Source organism: Anabrus simplex, chromosome 3 (assembly GCF_040414725.1).
Source record: "Anabrus simplex isolate iqAnaSimp1 chromosome 3, ASM4041472v1, whole genome shotgun sequence".
In the NCBI taxonomy this organism is placed as follows: domain Eukaryota; kingdom Metazoa; phylum Arthropoda; class Insecta; order Orthoptera; family Tettigoniidae; genus Anabrus; species Anabrus simplex.
Genome location: NC_090267.1, coordinates 440,888,659 through 440,907,419, shown reverse-complemented (window position 1 = coordinate 440,907,419; position 18,761 = coordinate 440,888,659). Strand labels below are relative to the sequence as shown.

Here is an 18,761-nt window from a genome sequence, read left to right as displayed (position 1 = left end):
ATCCTTGTGAAGAAGAAATAAATAGAACATTCTTGTATACACAGAAAAGATACGGAGGAGACAAGTGAGGGACGTTTGAAGCTGAAAGTCAAGAACCAGGAGTCTATGCTGAGGAGCAATTTTGTCTGATGGTATCACTTTACAGTCCATCACTAGCCACAGATCCTTCCTCCGCACCATCAAGTAATATTTACTATTATTATTATTACCTATGTACTGTAAGTATATCCTATTGGCTTGAAAATGACGGTCATTCCTTTGCAAGTATACAATGCTACAGAAAAAAAGACTCTTCCTATAATAATGCAGCAATCCACCACAATCTTCTTAAGACGACCTTCAATGGAGGATGGAGGGCAGTTTGAAGTACTGTGTGTAATTTTAGTGCAGAAGTGTGCTGACTGTGAATTACATTCAGTATAAAACACCCAAAGCCCAAGACACTAGCATGAACCATTTGTGGTTAAGTGGTTAAAATACCACGGCCCAGCCAGGAATTGAACCCAGAACCCCTTGGACAAAAGCTAGAATTCCATCACTTAGACAGGAGTTTGAGGTTGTAATTGGTTTAGTACCGATAGGAAAGCAAAGTATCGAGCTTAGGGAAAAAATTACACAGGAATCTTCTAACATACATTCTGCAGTTATTGGACAAGGAAGTATTGAATTTAATTATTCCTCATTTCATGCCAGCAAAAGAGATTCACATAAAGCAAGGAAAAGTATTACTATAATCTTTACAAGCATGTTCTAATTTGCATACTTACTGGAAAGTAATTGTATTACACGCTTCGTGCAGCATTCTAACTGGCTGCTTGGGCACACACTTGCTGAACTCATCTGAAACATAGAGATGACAGATTCATCATTTATATTCAGAAAATGCAGTGGTAGGTCAATCGTAAACCACAGTTTCTATATCAGCTAAAGGTGTTTACTGCTCCAAAATCTGTTGAACCTGGATTCAAAAGTAAATGACAATTCTAATGATAAAAGTATTGCATGCCGAACTAAAAAAAAAAAGCAAGCAAGCAAGTAAGCAAGCAAGCAAACTTGTGGTTTTACACAACTCTTAAATTGTGATCACATTCATGGGACCTTGAGTTTTATATGGATGATAACGATAACACAGAAAACTCTCAATTTAACAGACTATTAGGGGATAAGTGCTGTCCATAAAACCAAAAGACCATTAAATAGCATATCTTAGGAATATTATAAATAATAAAAGACTTCCAGAAATATTAATATACATAACATTCTACAGCAAATTCACATTGACAAAAAAAACATCGTTTCAATTTCTTTCCACTTTATAGTGTTTCTTGAGATAATTATTGATCAAAACTGAAATGTTCATACTATGCAGACATCTCTGAATCTGAGAAGCACCTATGCACCAGATAACAGGAGTCCCTGTTCGATTCCCGGCAGGGTTGGGAATTTTAACCATAATTGGTTAATTTCGCTGGCACGGGGGCTGGGTGTACGTGTCGTCTTCATCATCATTTCATCCTCATCACGACGCGCAGGTCGTCTACGGCGTCAAATGAAAAGACCTGCATCTGGCAAGCTGAACTTGTCCTCAGACACTCCCGGCACTAAAAGCCATACGCCCTTTCATTTTTATCATCAACACTGTCAGTTTTCTGGTTGCCTTATGCATCATCTTCAGCAATTTCCACCTGAATTAAAAGCCAATAGCCAAGACACCTTCGGTGATATATAGTAATTATTCAGTATCGTTCTCACTGACATTATCACGAGCCTGCTTCAAAAATTCAGGAGTCAGAGGTTACAAATCTACAATCGCCATAAAATTATATCATCGTCTCACTCTACTTCCAAGTGGCTGAAAATTTAAAGATGGCACATACGAAGCATGATTTTTAAGTAAGGGCCGTTTGTTGTAGATACTAGTAGTTCGCGCGCGTCACAATGAGCGCGTGCATCGTGTGCTGGCATACCTCGGGAACAACGGTGCTCAGTTGCAGCTCTGTTGCTAACCTGTACGGTTCTGTTCTGTGCTTGCTCAAATGTTCAAGATTATCGACTCGCCCGCCCTGTGTGGGGTTCAGTCAGTGATACGATTTTTGTCGGCAAGGAACCTGTCTGCTGCAGACATTCACCAACAGATTTGCGAAGTGTACGGTCTTAATGCTATGAGTGAAGACAAAGTACATAAGTGGGTACAAGACTTCAAAGATGGCCGTGAAAACGTCCATGATGAGGCCCGCTCCGGTCGCCCATCTCTGATCACAGACGATTTAGTGGCTTCAGTTGAAGCAAAGATTCGTGAGGACAGACGCTTCACAATAACAGCTTTCTTAAACGCCTTTACTGATGTGTCTAGGTCAGTGCTTAACAAAACTGTTTCTGAAAACCTAAACTTTAGGAAACTGTGCTCCTGCTGGGTCCCTAAATTCCTAACGGAGGACCACAAAAACAAAAGATTTGAGTGTTCGATGACGTTTTTGACTTCTATCAATGCAGAAGCCTATTGCCAAACCTTGAGACAGCTATGCAGAGCGATACAAAACAAAAGACGCAGCATGCTGACAAAGGGAATTGTCCTTCTCCACGACAATGCAAGGCCTCAGATTGCAGCTCAGACCCGGGGTTTATTGGACACTTTTGGCTGGGAGGTTTTAGACCACCCACCCTACAGTCCTGACCTTGCACCGAGCGATTACGATCTGTTCCGCCACCTCAAACATCACCTCAGTGGCAACCACTACAATGATGACGAAGTGAAAATGGCAGTGAACTCTTGGTTATCAGAGCAGGCGGCAAGTTTCTATGAAGAGGGTATTCAAAACTTAGTTGTAAGGTATGATAACTGTTTAAACAAACTTGGCGGCTATGTTGAAAAATAGAGTGAAGTATGTAGAATCTGCAAATAAATGTGGTGTTTGAAAATAATCTTTCATTGCGTAGTTATTTTCAAACGGCCCTTACTTAAAAAAACATGCCTCGTATGAACAATAACAAGGGTTTGTTAAGAAGGAAGCCATACTTTTCAATGTTGACACAGTTATAATTATGTTGACCCGTTACGTAGTCAGTCACCACAACTACTATGATAACGGCAGCCCAAAGTACGAACTAGCAGTTACGCAAATGCCCTAGTTCGTCAATAACAAAGTGGAAGCACAAACAGACACAATTCACTCCAGACAAAGCAACAAATAAACAAGAATTTACCTTAACTAGTGGAGGGGTATCATGACAAACCGTGGATATTTAAGTAAGCCACTGTACCGGATATCAAAAACACTTAAAACGAGTGAAAGAAAGAAAACACGTAGTTTCTCAGGAAAATCATAATAATTTAATTACTGTCTTGAGAGAAAATTACATTCAATTGAAACAAACCCCTTAAAATCTATGGGTGCACCTTCATAAGCAAAATCAAATTAACTAAGAAAAATGATAAATTAGTTAATTAATTAAATACTGAATTGGGATCAAAAAATGTTTACCTAGAAATGAGGGACATTCTCTAAATTAAAACACACCAGATAAAATTAATCAATTGATAGATTATAAACAAGATCAAATTACAGGATAATTAGTTTTCAAAGAAAATGTCCATGGACTAACTTTACTGCCTGCCTGAAGGGCTCAAAGGCAAGTGCCTTATTCTTTCAGATATTTACTTGCGAACTAATAATTAAATCCACCTTCTCCAGGAATTCTTTTTACATTAGTTGAAAACATCGTAAAGTGAGGCCGTGAGATTCTTCTAAGAACCGGATCATAATAGGCACAATAGGAAAATTAATTAACATCAAATGAATGCATGACCAAGACAGAAAAAGGTCACAATGATAGGCAGACTTTAAATAGGTCACCAAACGACCCAAAAAATTCCACATGCTTCAAATAGGAAAGAACAAGACAGCACTAAGGATGGGAACACGGCCACAGAAATTAATAATCAATAATTAAGAATGAGGGCAAACAGCTCTAATCATAAAGGATTGCACACACATAAAATCAATTCAGCATGGAAGAGCAATGCAGTTCTACCCACAATGACCACTCCCACTACAAAACAATTAATTAACGTGAAGAATAAGAGCTGAACAGCTCCCAACTTAATGGCTCGCCCACCAAAATTTAATTAAAAAAACTCAATCATAATCATTTCTTTTCAATAATCCAAAACAATAGTTCCCATGGAGACAACATGAATAAGCGTACAGGAGCATAAGAAAAAGGAAAACCAAAAAAGAAATTTTAAAGAAAGAAATAGATTCAGATTCCCAGAGAAAATTTCGCAGTCTCAATCCTATTAATGGATGACTTGACATTATCAGAACTATGTCATTCTTTATTGTTGTTGTTTGAGTCATCAGTTCATAGACTGGTTTGATGCAGTTCTCCATGCCACCCTATCCTTTCCTAACCTTTTCATTTCTACGTAACTATTGCATCCTACATCTGCTCTAATCTGCTTGTCATATTCATACCTTGGTCTACCCCTACCGTTCTTACCACCTACACTTCCTTCAAAAACCAACTGAACAAGTCCTGGGTGTCTTAAGATATGTCCTATCATTCTATCTCTTATTCTGTCCGACTCGTTGGCTGAATGGTCAGCGTACTGGCCTTCGGTTCTGAGGGTCCCAGGTTCGATTCCCGGCTGGGTCGGGGATTTTAACCGTCATTGGTTAATTCCAATGGACCGGGGGCTGGGTGTTTGTGCTGTACCCAACATCCCTGCAACTCACACACCACACACAACACTATCCTCCACCACAATAACACGCAGTTACCTAAACATGGCAGATGCCGCCCACCCTCATCGGAGGGTCTGCCTTACAAGGGCTGCACTCGGCTGGAAATAGCCACACGAAATAATAATAATCTCTTCTTCTCGTCAAATTTAGCCAGATTGATCTCCTCTCACCAATTCGATTCAGTATCTCTTCATTCGTGATTCGATCTATCCATCCCAACTTCAGCATTCTTCTGTAACACCACATTTCAAAAGCTTCTATTCTCTTTCTTTCTGAGCTAGTTATCGTCCATGTTTCACCTCTGTACAATGCCACGCTCCACACGAAAGTCTTCAAAAACATCTTTCTAATTCCGATATCAATGTTTGAAGTGAGCAAATTTCTTTTCTTAAGAAAGCTCTTCCTTGCATGTGCTAGTCTGCATTTTATATCCTCCTTACTTCTGCCATCGTCAGTTATTTTACTACCCAAGTAACAATATTCATCTACTTCCTTTAAGACTTCATTTCCTAATCTAATATTTCCTACATCACCTGCCTTCGTTCGACTGCACTTCATTACTTTTGTTTTGGACTTATTTATTTTCATCTTGTACTCCTTACCCAAGACTTCATCCATACCATTCAGCAACTTCGAGATCTTCTGCGGTCTCTGATAAAATAACAATATCATCGGCAAATCTCAAGGTTTTGATTTCCTCTTCCTGGACTGTGATTCCCTTTCCAAATTTCTCTTTGATTTCCTTTACTGCCTGTTCTATGTAAACACTGAAAAGGAGAGGGGACAAACTGCAGCCTTGCCTCACTCCTTTCTGGATTGCTGCTTCTTTTTCAAGGCCCTCGATTCTTATCACTGCAGACTGATTTTTATACAGATTGTAGATAATTCTTTGTTCTCGGTATCTGATCCCTATATTCTTCAGAATCATAAATCGCTTGGTCCAATCAACATTATCGAATGCCTTTTCTAGATCTACGAATGCTATGTACATGGGCTTGTCCTTCTTGATTCGATCCTCAAAGATCAGACGTAAAGTCAGGATTGCTTCACGTGTTCCTACATTTCTTCTGAAGCCAAATTGATCTTCTCCCAACTCAGCTTCAACTTGTTTTTCCATTCTTCTGTAAATAATACGTGTTAAAATTTTGCAGGCATGAGATACTAAACTAATGGTGCGGTAGTTTTCACACCTGCCAGCACCGGCTTTCTTGGGAATAGGTATAACAACATTCTGCCGAAAATCAGATGGGACTTCTCCTGTCTCATACATCTTGCACACTAAATGAAATAACCTTGCCATGCTGGTTTCTCCTAAGGCAGTCAGTAAACCACTGGATTGAGTATCCTATCAACGTACTGTCGAGCAGTCATAGTGCCCTCAACAAGCACTAATTGTGATTTCACATTAAAGCCAATAGCTCCGCAGACCATAATGCTTGGTGTTGGCCCTGTGTGCCTCTCGACAATAAGATCTGGGCGGCCCCTCTCCCCGGTACGTCGGCGCACACGATTCCGGCGTTCACTGCAGGCAAGACAGAAGCGCGATTCATCACTAAAGACGACCCTATGCTATTCGTCGACCCACGTCGATCTTTCTCGACACCAGGCCAGCTTTGCACGTCGCTGTTGTGGGGTCAATGGAACACCTTCTGCAGGGACATGCTCGTAAGCCAGCTGCACGCAGGCGATTACCAACTGCTTGTTGTGTAACGTGGGCTGCCACAGCTGCTTGAATCTGCTCTGCTGTTGCGTGGGGTTCCATCCGGGCCATCCGAATGATGCGGCGATCCTCTCTCACAGTTGTGTCACGCTGGGCCTGTGCCAGGTCTACGAGTGTGGGTACCTTCATTTGACCACTGCTGCCATACACGTTGTACTGTAGATGCCTGTTGGCCAACACATGCAGCGACAGTCCTTAGCGATAATCCAGCCTCACACAGCCCAATTATCCGAGCCCTCTCAAACGGCGACAGTTGTTGATAGTGTGCTCTTCTCTGTCGTTGAGGCATGTTTGACGGGAAACACTTCACTGCACAGACTGCAAGTCAACTACGCTACACCAGAGTCCGTATACTGGACCGCGACCAACCACGTGGGGAGACCTGTAGCAACAATCCAATGGGTCTGAAACTTTGATCGTTTACATACCTACATGGTGTTGCAATTTCCATTTTCTTAAGTGTATCTATATTACTGTATATTCTAAAATTCATGTTTTTTCTATGTCATGTTGTATGCTGTGATGTATAATGTAATCCTGTACTTAAATAAGCAATAAAATTAGTTAACAAGTACCGTATTTTATACTGCACTGAATTTTTAAAAGTCAATTCTATCACTAAATGACTAATTTTATTTGTTGGTCAAATGATGCAAAACAAAAACTAATGTAACCGCAATAAAGCATCAAGTGACCAAGCACCATTAAATCAGATTACGACGATATACTTCAAATATCCCTAAATTGAATACATTAAGAAAAAAATTTATGTTTTTATCTTCATTTGGTATATAATACCTCTCATTTAAAAGGAAATATGAATTAATATAAAGGATTTTGCGTTTGTGTCAATATCTCGAAATCTACTTTCGGCGCTTGGTCAAGTGATTCATAACACCATCCAATTGGTGTCCACACAGCGGCATAAATTCCGCTAATTTAAATAAGTTTTCAAGGCGAGGCAATCCAGCTCCAGGAGAAAAGGAAAATAATAATAATAATCTTGAAGAAAACAACTTACATTTAGTCCTTGGGCAGGAGCTAACGCTTGGCATCAGCAGGGAACGTATTACTCATGACATAATAAAATGTAGAATTAGCAAAATAAGCTGCGGACGTCCACTCCAGGTAATAATAGAAAGAGGGAAAAAACTTCAGGGCATTAGCTCTGATCCGTTACATGCTATCCAGGCATGTTGAGATAGACAGATGCTCTTCCAAGGAGCCACCTTATCAAGCTTCCAACATTCATGGCGGGCGACAATGGACTAAGCGCACGCCAGCACGGCAATGTTCAGCAGAAGATAGTAGGTGAGCGGGTGAGCCTATAAATGAGACTCGATCTACAGCTGGTCCGACCGCGGATCGGAAAATAACAGGAGATAATAGAGAAATACATTGTATATAAACAATGGAATATTACTCCGCGGACGGAGAAGATGGAATTAAATTTAGCGACGTAAGTCGCACAGGAAATAATATTAGAGGCAAAAAGGAATTAAATGCCTAATCGATACAGATTTCTAAGGCAAGATAGCTAGGTCTAAAATGTGTTGGAGAGAGTCTAAAAACGTGTCCCTACTGGGACATGTTACTTACAAGTAATTTTATTATTCTGATTCCTAGTTTAACAATGTGGGTTTTTTCTTTTTCTTTCTCTCCCCCCTCCCCCCCCCCCCGAGTCCTATCACTGACGCATCCGTTATTATGAGCAATTAAGCATGCACGATTTTTACCGGTACCAATGTTTATGCACCTGGCCATTATATTGCACGTGATCGATTATCTTCTGTATCGTTTCTCCGCTATGGCCACTAGCGAGCTCTCTTGTCGACATTCAAAGGCGATGTTGATTTGATAAGTAATACCCATCGACTGCTGTTCCGAAGGTTAGGTGAGGCTGTTTGAATAAGAAAACTGAAGCATTTGCCACAAAATGCGATTGATTATCTTTGGAATGGTGTCGTTTTCTTGCTATGTGCACTTGTGAGCTCTCTCATCGACATTCGAAGGCGATGTCAGAGTCGACTAGTAATACCCGTCGCCTGCTGTTCCATAAAGAACATTAGAAATTAAAGAGGAGAACGTGCTTTCGTAACAAACATGTAAATAGCGTGCTTGATAGCAGTTGTTAACTCATTAGAAATAAAGGCTAAGTAAACAATCGCTTAATTTTAATACTCTACACCAGTGGTGGGGGTAAATAACTTCGTATTTACATTTTCTTATTATTCATTAGAACGCTTTTTTTATAATGTTTAAAAAAAATGTGAACATCTAAGTCAATCCAAGTACAGCTGTCTCAACAATCCGCTTGCACTACCGCAGTTCAGCTTCTTCAGCGAGCTGGGTTCCTTGCCGGCGTGAAAGAGAGTGGTTGACGCATGCACTTGAAGCTTCCTTGTCCTGGAAGCGGGGCTGAGCTGTGGTCCCCCCCCCCCGACAGCAATTTACGGTGACAGGCCAGGTAGTTTAGGGAAGGTATGTTAGTTTTAACTCTTAGAGTGCCGGGGAGCGTGATCACGCTCTTCTGTAACCTAGCGAAAAGTGCCAGGAGCGCGATCGCGCTCCGTGTTGCAGCTGTCTATGTAAGTCGTAATAGTTTGCACATATCTGAGAGATGGCAGCTCCAGTAGGCATCACTCTGTAGTAGATACTACATAGTTTCTAAATCTACCACCAGAATCTCTGTGCGACATGTTGTGTTGATGTTATGATTTTTTAAAAATATTTCAGCTGTTTGGCACGTACCTGTAGACCATGTGTTCGTAATAATGGCGGCTAGTTCTCGTATTGTGTTTGAAATTGATGACGATTTGGTACAGTATACTGATTAATTGAGTGATGATTCTGATTATATCGAGTCAGGCGACGATTCAGATGATAATGAGAGTAATAATAATGCCGGTAACGTTTCAAACAATGACGACTGTGGTTATGTTATCCGACTTACTCGTGTGACAGTGATGCATGACATTTCCCATAAAGACGGTAATGATAGTGATGGGAATAATGATGGAATTGACGGAGACAGTAATGACGATGATGACAAGATTCCCGATTTCCGTAAAATTCAGTCCGATCACGACGTGCAAATTTTAGCCCTCTCCTGCATTCGTTGAGACGCCCGGCCCTAAACGTGCACTTCCTCCTGATGTTAGACCAAGTCAGTATTGTAATTCATTTTTACAAGAACTATTATTCTTAAAACAATGATATTTTACAAACTAGTAAACAATAGGGTTGGGCAGACCGGAACATTCACTTGTTCCGCAACATTAGGAACTTGAGGCGGAGTGTTTCGGTACAGAGTGCCGAGACACGGGACACAGGACTGTAACTGCGTCCTAGAGAGAACTTCGAGAGGCAACAGGACATGCTCCACTTCAGCTGGATGTGCCTGAACCAAACGTGCTGTGCCAAGGCCGCATTACATAGATTAGTTGGCCTTGGCTGTGTCTGCCTGTCGATACCGGCTGTGTGCCACCCTGTGTTGGAGTGTCAACATTTTTTCATCCAGTTATATCTTTAATTCCAAAGCGATGACCCGTATTTTTCTTGGGCTTAAAAGTTTCCTTAAAGTCCAAATTAATTTTTAACGTCAATCCACGAGAAAGTGTTGAGGGAAATTTTCGAGATATTGAAGAAAGTAAATGGAAGTTGGGACGCAGGCGAAGCAGCTAAAGCAGTGCAGCGCAGAGCAGATTTTTGTAATCCACACAAATCCACACAAATCCACACAAATCATTGCACCATCGCAAGTTGACAGACAGGGCAGGACAGAGCAGAGCAGGCCAGTTCTGCACGTACTTCCGCCTACCACGCGATGTCTTCGAAACACAGTTTCCTGCGTACGTGTCACGCAGTTAGTTAAGAAATGGAGGAGAAAATTACCACAGCCATTCGGTCTCACCATGTTTTGTAGGTACTATGTGAATCATGTGGACTGGAATGCAGTTTGTACGTATATGTATGTATGTATGTATGTATGTATGTATGTATGTATGTATGTATGTATGTATGTTCGTGAGAAAATGGCTGAACAGAATTTATTGAAAATCGGTATGTAAATTCAGGGAATAAGGCACTACAGTCTAGGCTATAAATAATTTTATTCACGCTGCGTAACAAGGTAGTTTAGAGAAAGGCCTAAAATGTAATCCACCGAGCAAGTGGCCGTGCGGTTAGGGTCGCGCATCTGTGAGCTTGCATTCGGGAGATAGTGGGTTCGAACCCCACTGTCGGCAGCCCTGAAGATGGTTTTTCGTGGTTTCCTATTTTCACACTAGGCACGCCCGCTACCTTCCCAATCTTCCACCCTTCTTCCGTCGTCGAAAACCTTCGATATGTTAGTGCGACGTTAAACAAACAGCAAACAAAAGAGTGTAATCCTCATATATCTATGAAACAATCCATGACCCAAGTTCTCGCAACATATAGAATTTAAGACAAAGATCTAATGCTGATTATGGAAAGCATCATCGCCGACTCCGTCGCCGTCATCCATCATCACATTTATGTGAAGAGATAAATACGGAAAATCATTTATCATGTCTTGTCAAATATAAATGCAAACGCGTTCACAACAGATTGTCAATGTTGATTGATTTTAGTATCTTGTGTCTTGTGACAACTAGATGAAAATCTAGCAGTACATTTGTAAATACATATTTTTCCCTCTCCCCCACTGTGATCCTATTAATGATCTTACCATGCAAGTTGGTCGTACGGTTAGGATCGCCTTGCTATGAGCTTGCATTCGGGAGATAGGGGTTCGAACCCCACTGTCCGCAACCCTGAAGATGGTTTTCCGTGGTTTCCCATTTTCACACCAGGCTAATGCTGGGGGGGGGGGGGCTGTACCTTAATTAAGGCCTCGGTCGCTTCCTTCCCATTCCTAGCCCTTTCCTATTCCATCGTTGCCATAAGACCTATCTGTGTCGGTGCGACGTAAAAAATATAAAAAATAATCATGAATTAAATTCTTTGCTTAGTCCATATGAACGCCGAACATCGGTAACATAGAAATATTGTTCAGTCTTGTAAACTGGCGAAGGTGGTTGTTTTTATTGCGATTGTCTTCAGCTGAATAACCGCGTTGCCATCAGCACAAGGGAAATTGTGAAGATGACTAACAAAATGAGAAAAATCGCGAATGCTTGAAGTAAAAGAAAAAAGAGCCTCTTTATACTGGATGCCCCAGTATCACAGAGTCTAAAGAAAACATGTTATTTCTGAAAACCGACGAGACCCTGCGTGGCAATGTGCACTAACGTCCACTTCGCAATTTCGTAAGCTTCGCGCTGTTCTGCTCTGCTCTTCCCTGCTCTACGGCCAACTGCTTCTCAATGTGCGCCCGGCCTAACAGCAGGAAAGTACAACAATGTATTCATCCAGTTATATTTTTAATTCCAATGCGATGACCCATATTTTTCTTGGGCTTAAAAGTTTCCTTAAAGTCCAAATTAATGTTTAACGTCAATTCCCGAGAAAGTGTTGAGGGAAATTTTCGAGATATTAATTACTCACAATACAGGCCAATACATTCAACTGGTGAAAATTGTAACCGTGTTATGTGTATTTTATATTGACCGGAAAAATCTTAACCTAATAGCAGCATTTAACGTGATTATTGGGCGCGAATTTCAGTGTTCCGACTGTTCGTTCACGTTCCCTGCAGCTTTATGGTGGACCATGGCCATAACTACACACAGGCACACACCACACAGCACGTTCCGTACAGGCACACTCCCAGTTCCCACTGACGCGGAGCATGTAATGTTGCCTCTCGAAGTTCTCTCTACACTGCGATGTTACAGTCCCGCGTCCCGTGCGCCCGCTGCACAGTTCAGCTAGTAGGCGAAGGGCAGTGCATAGTGGCGCTTCTGATGGGACAGCGAGCCAGTGTCTCCGGCTCGCTTGAGAATGTTTCGGAACAATTGACACTCGGTGTTCTGGAACAGCGGAACATAACTGTGCACCGGCACCTTGTGCCGATACAGGGACATAGTGCCCAACCCTAGTAAACAATGCATCAGTGTGCACGGGAATACCAAATTTAGGTGAGTACGATCAAAATACTAGGATGTACTGAGATCCAAATTGGAATTTTAAAATTTTTCAAAAATTGCATGAACAAATTTATTTTTTTTGCTCGGAAGTATGAATTATTTTCGTGATGTTAATACAATGAGTGAAGAGAGGGATCACTTAGCTACTAGAAAATGTAAACTACAATGAGGTATCTTGAAAAGTGAGGATAGGATATGCTTTTATCTTCAGTGCTGCATAATAGGCATTTTCTCTCTGGCATTCTTAGCAACCGTGGCAGTAAGGGAGCTGGCACTAAGAGGGTTAATACTTTACATTTTGATGTGTTCAGGGCCACACACTAGACACTACGAGAAAAATATCAACATGTTAACAGTATAGCCGATGTGTTCAGGGCCACACACTAGACACTACGAGAAAAATATCAACATGTTAACAGTATAGCCACTTGCACATCGTCTTGCTAGTAAAAATAGAGCCAGTTTATGAAATAAATAGTAATAAAGGAGAATATACAGTAAAACCTCGTTAATTCGAAGTCGTTGGGACTCAAAAATCGGACTTCGAATTACGTGATTTCGAATTAACCGCCAATTCGCAATTCAGAAGTACCAACCCTTGCCGCGTTATAAAATATTCTACGGCCCGTTATAGCATGCAGTTAACGTTGATGCGATACAACGTTTCAAATGCCATGAAAAAAGAACTATTTCCTAAATGTATCCAAGAAGGCGCAATTACAGTATTCAAATAATGCACTCGGATATCTACTGGTAAACATAACCTCACGCATCGAAAGAAAGAAAAAAAGACGATTCAAAGACGAGAAGAAATTTACGCTGGCTCCCATGTGCAAGTGCTTTATTAATTGGATTACTATACAGTATGCATTTTAGATGCCTTGTATTTACACAGAAAGTAACCGATGCTCTTAAAATCGAACTTTCCTATGACTATCCTCGGACGATTTCCCGCCATGGCACTTCTCTCGCACTTCAGAAATATAAACACTTGCAGCGTCACAAAGTATTCTAAGACCCATTAATAAATGCAATCACCTCGATTCACAGTTTAAACCTTTCAAATGCCATGGAAAAAAACTATTTCCAAAATGTATCCAACAAGGTGCATTTACAATGTTCAAATAATGCACTTGGATAAATCACTGACAAACATAACCTCACGCAACGAAAGAAAAAAATCGCACAATTCAAAGACGAGGATAAATTATGCCGGTTCCCCTATGCAAATGCATTATTTTTTGGATTTCTGTACTGTTTGCATTTTTAGATGCTTTGTACTGGCATGGAAAGTGCCCGACGCCCTTAAAACATTGTAGCTTATCGAATTCTCCTATGGCAAGGCGATAAAGTATCTCGCGTCCATGTGCACTACTATGAGCCCCATCCCTCACATTTGTACGATTTCCCGGCTGGCAATTTCTCCTTTAAAACCATAAGACCGTTTGGGATCGCATTAAAATAAAGCAATGCAGTTTCACCGGCAATGAAAATATTGTTCGGTGCGTACGAATTTATTATATGAGCCACGTTTTTTCGTCAACTGTTGGTATCGCCAGTGTTCGCGGATTCTGTTTTCCCGCACACTGCCTGTTGCGTGATATTACGGCGTTCCTTAAAAGGTTGAATACAAAAGAATTCCGATTTCATTCAACTTGGCAATCATGAAGCGCACTGTAGACCCGCCGAAGTGAGTGTAAATGCGGAAAGCTACCCCTCCACGTTCCGGAACACGCGTTCTATTATGACGCGGATAAATTTCGAGTTGAAATTACTCTGTAACGTACTATTGTTTTAAAATGTAAAGGCAGTTTCGAATTAAAAGTCTGAATTTCGGTAATGGGGCCGACATTGTACTTCGAATTACGAATTATCCGTATTTCGAATTAAACAATTGAAATAATACGCAAAACTGTATCTCATGTTTCCGGGAACGAGAGCTTCTTCGAATTAGGCGGGATTTTGAATTAACCGATTTCAAATTATCGAGGTTCTACTGTACTTTATTCTTGGATTTTGGCATGTAAACAGTTTTTTCGAGCAATTCATTGATGACACATGTAGAGTACCAGTATGTTTTCCGATAGCCACAGTAAAATATTTAGGTTGCCCAGCATGAACACAGAACTAAGCGCGAAGTAAAATAATTTGTTATTTAGTTGTCTGTGATGGTGGTGTATAGTGGAATTTTTAGTGTTCCTCTTGGATTTTAAGTGAAGGTTTCATGAATATAACGTGTGTTAGATGACGTGACAAATATTTTCCCTTGTTTGTTGTTGATGCACGTACATTCAGTAAGCGAGTGAAACTATAAAATATCTGTAACAGTAAAATAACAGTTAAAGAGTGCTGATTCAGTTTATGTTAGGCTTTTTAAGTTAAAAGCAAATGCTTAGTTCCAGTGTACTTTTGTGAAAACCATGACAGTACTATCATGAAGCGCCACCAGGTGAAACTGTAAGCTCATTGTTTAAAATCTGCTATAGATTAAGTTATGATGATGTCGTCACTGCCGTGAATATCAATTTGGAAATATGTGCGAGTGTGCGGTTGAAAATATTTTTGAAAGGCCTTCCTCAGATAGACCTTTCCATGAAAAATGCAGTCTTATAAAATGGTTGTGCACAGTCTTTCGAACCGGATATGTCAATTTTCAACTATTACTGAAGAGTACTTCGTATTTTTATGCCAATCTTGGTAGTCATCACCATGGTAAGTAAGCTTCAGATGCAATTATTTCCCAACCTGATTGATTCATAGTCTGTAAAGATTGTTTCGAAGCGACTCCTCACAGTGTTACTATTCTGTGATCTAGTGTACATCAGACTGCATGTTTTTTGAATTAAAGGAATGTTCTTAGCAGTTCCGATCTGTGTTGGTCGAAAATTCAACACCAAGGAACAACGAATCCACAGATTATAAGAGACTGCAGAAAAGGATTAGTTGTCTAGTGAAGTTAGATGAGAGTTATGAAGTGTTTATAACAAGTTGTTCTTGGAAGAAGATGCTGATGGTTACAGCGAGTTGCTTAATGCCCTGGACTTCGTTATGATTGCTTCTGCACCAAATTTTGAGTAACTATAATAGAATCCAGATTATCCAAGTATCGATTAACAGAGGTTCCAATTATGCGAAGCTAATCTGTAAGTGTAATACACTACTTTTCTTACAATTCATAAAAGGTTTTCCGTAATTACTCTACTGAGCACTTAAATACAGGTCTCAGATAAATTCAGGGGCTTTGTTTTATGATTGTGCACAACACCATTATTATGGTAGTGGTGAAATAGACTTGAATAGTTTGTGCATATGTGATAACTATGAACATGATGGCAACTATACTGACAGTCTGGTACTACTTTGGCCACATTCAACAGAGCTAGATTTCAGATTCAAAACTGGACAGAATTTTCCCAACCAATTTCTGTACAATCAAAAAGGAAGCTTTTAAGAAACCCTTATCAAACCTCGAACTAAGCAATAATCAATCAAAGTGGAACATTAAAAGGGACTCGAAATATCAACAACAGGAAATATAGCAAAGTCTGACGAGGAAACACTGTGCCATACAGAGCCTTTTACAAGAAGTTCTTTAACTGAATTCTGGATAAATCCTTTTTTTTTTTCTAGGGATACATTTAGCCCAATAAAAATCGAAGATTTATAGTCTTCATTTCTGCACAAACATATTTCATTTTATTGAAATCATAAACTATGTTCAAATTCAAGATTTCCGACAAATTGACAGAAGTAATTTGATAATATTTTTTCAATTCAAGTTCCCATTGGAACTTAGGCTGATGACACACGGAGTGATCTTTCCCAAGTTGGCCGCAGAGTCGGCAGATTTGCCGACTTTGGCAAGTTGGAGAGAAGAGGGACAAACTGGAGGGAGGTTATGACACACACTTGCACTGAACACATGGATGGTAGGTCAGATATACTGAAATGTACGAGAAGTAGTTGAAACCTGCGATACAATTAACTTTGGTTTTAAACTTCTTCCTTGAACAGTATATACCATTTTAAAATAAGTCATTACCAACGCACAATTATTCTATTAAGTAATACTCAGGTAGCCTGTGATTTTATTCTATTATTCAGCTCTGTTCAATAAAAGCAATAATCCAGGTTGCCATGATGATGGAAAATGCAATATATGAGAACAAATGAATGATAATGAACACTCTTTTAAAAATAGGCATATAATCACCGTTTTACAGTTCCAGCTTCCAGGCTACTGTTGATGAGCCTCTTCCACTCTGCCTTATTGAGATACATTCTATTGTTAATGACGTCCTCCAGTGCCCTTCCCCAATGTGCAATGTCCATCTTTATCAGTGTTCTCCCTAGGACCTTTCTAATGGGCCCAGCAGTTTTCACTGACCGCCCGGCTATCATAACCTAGGTATGTGCTAGTTACATACCATTTCAAGTTGCTTTACGTCGCACCGACACATAAAGGGTTTATGGCGACGGTGGGATAGGAAACGGCCAGGAGTGGGAAGGAAGTGGGCGTGGCCTTAATTAAGATATATTTACCTGGTGTGAAAATGGGAAACCATGAAAAACCATCTTCAGAGCTGCCGACAGTGGGGGTTGAACTTGCTATCTCCCGAATGCAAGTTCACAGTTGCGTGCTCCTAACCACATAGCCAACTTGCTTGGTTTATGTAATATTAATACATATTTGAGTCATTGCATGTTCCAAATTAAAATGTAAATACTGTAAATTATTTAAATGAAAAATCTACATTATCTTCATCATAATTGCACAAGTTACATCAGAGTAAATGTTTAGCTTATCACGTAGTGTTGTGTGCGAACGGTATCTGGATTAACGTGGAACCGCATGCGAGTACTCGATTCCGTGGGACGTAACAAACCCTTCTGGCACTCCACAGCAATCGAGTGATAATGAATGAGCAGAAGAACACTAGAAGTTCAAAATACCCTGTTATGTCTTCTTTGTGATAACACTAAAATAGTTCAATTTTGCAGTAAATGTTTACCTGTCTAATATTATTATTAATGACAGGGGGGGGGGATAAATTAAAATTTTATCATATTAATTTTTTTTACGTCAAAATGTATGGAAAAATGTCAATACTGTCAAGGTCATTTCAAGTGAAGACCTTGGTGGAGACCATAGACTGCTTGTTGGTTGCAGTTATTGCAGAGAGAAGACCTCCCAAACTCTGCAACAAGAGAGTCCCAAAAATAAAAGGTTGTGGTTGGTACAGCAGAAAAGTATGTGGACGACAGAGTCAAATAAGAAAACCTAAAGAAACTGCCTGGTGGAATGATGGTATTAAAAAGGCTATCAATGACAGAAACCATACAAGAAGATCCTTATTATCAAGCAGGAACACAGGAAGATCAACAAGAGAGGAGAAGCTGTCACTTTACAGAAAAAAAAAAAACTTAACAGGACAAACAGTTGGTTGTAGCTGAAAAGCAGAAATGCAAGGAAGATCTGGCTATCAAAATAATGCATGGTGGAAACAAAAAAACTGTTATACAGTATTGTTAAGAATAGAAGAACTCAAAATGAATCTATCCAATCTGTAGAACTTCCTAATGGTGAGGTGACTAGGGATAAGATCAAAATATTACAGGAGTTCCAAAGGCACTTTGAAACTTTGCTGAACTGTTATAAAATGTCACTCCATTAGATGACAAACCTCATGATTTTGGCAGCACAAATACCACTAGTTTGACATGGTTGGAAGTAGAGACAGCAATATCTAAGCTGAAAAACAACACATCAACTGGATCAGATGAATTAAGTGTTGAGATGATCAAAGCACTAGGAGAGGTTGGACAACAGTGGATGTACAGGGTACTAAATATAATCTGGAAAGAGAATGTAATACCCAATGACTGGAAGCAGCACAGAGTCATCATCCCATTGTTGAAAAAAGGTGACAAAAAGAAATGTACCAACTACAGAGGTATAACTCTGCTGTCACATGGCCTCAAAATCTACGAATCCATCCTTGAGAGCAGGATTAGAAAATATATTGAATCTGTACTTGAGGAGGAACAACATGGATTATGACCTCATATATCAACTATAGATCTCATTTTTGCCACCAGAATGCTCTATGAGAAGTATTGGGAGAAAGGTAAAACACTTATGACTGTTTCTCTGGACATCGAGAAAGCATATGACCATGTACCACACAGGCATATATGGCATACAAACTTAGGTCTCAAAATCAG

The 18,761-nt window shown here is 40.1% G+C and overlaps 1 protein-coding gene across 1 annotated transcript in view; it reads right to left on the bottom strand.

Moving 5' to 3' along the window:
• Nucleotides 1-18,761, bottom strand: part of Dcr-2 (Endoribonuclease Dcr-2) — a 396,960-nt gene that overhangs the window by 20,537 nt on the left and 357,662 nt on the right. The window contains exon 25 of the mRNA XM_067143947.2: nucleotides 768-840. Coding sequence (XP_067000048.2) covers nucleotides 768-840 — 73 coding nt within the window. The remainder of the gene's footprint in view (nucleotides 1-767; nucleotides 841-18,761) is intronic.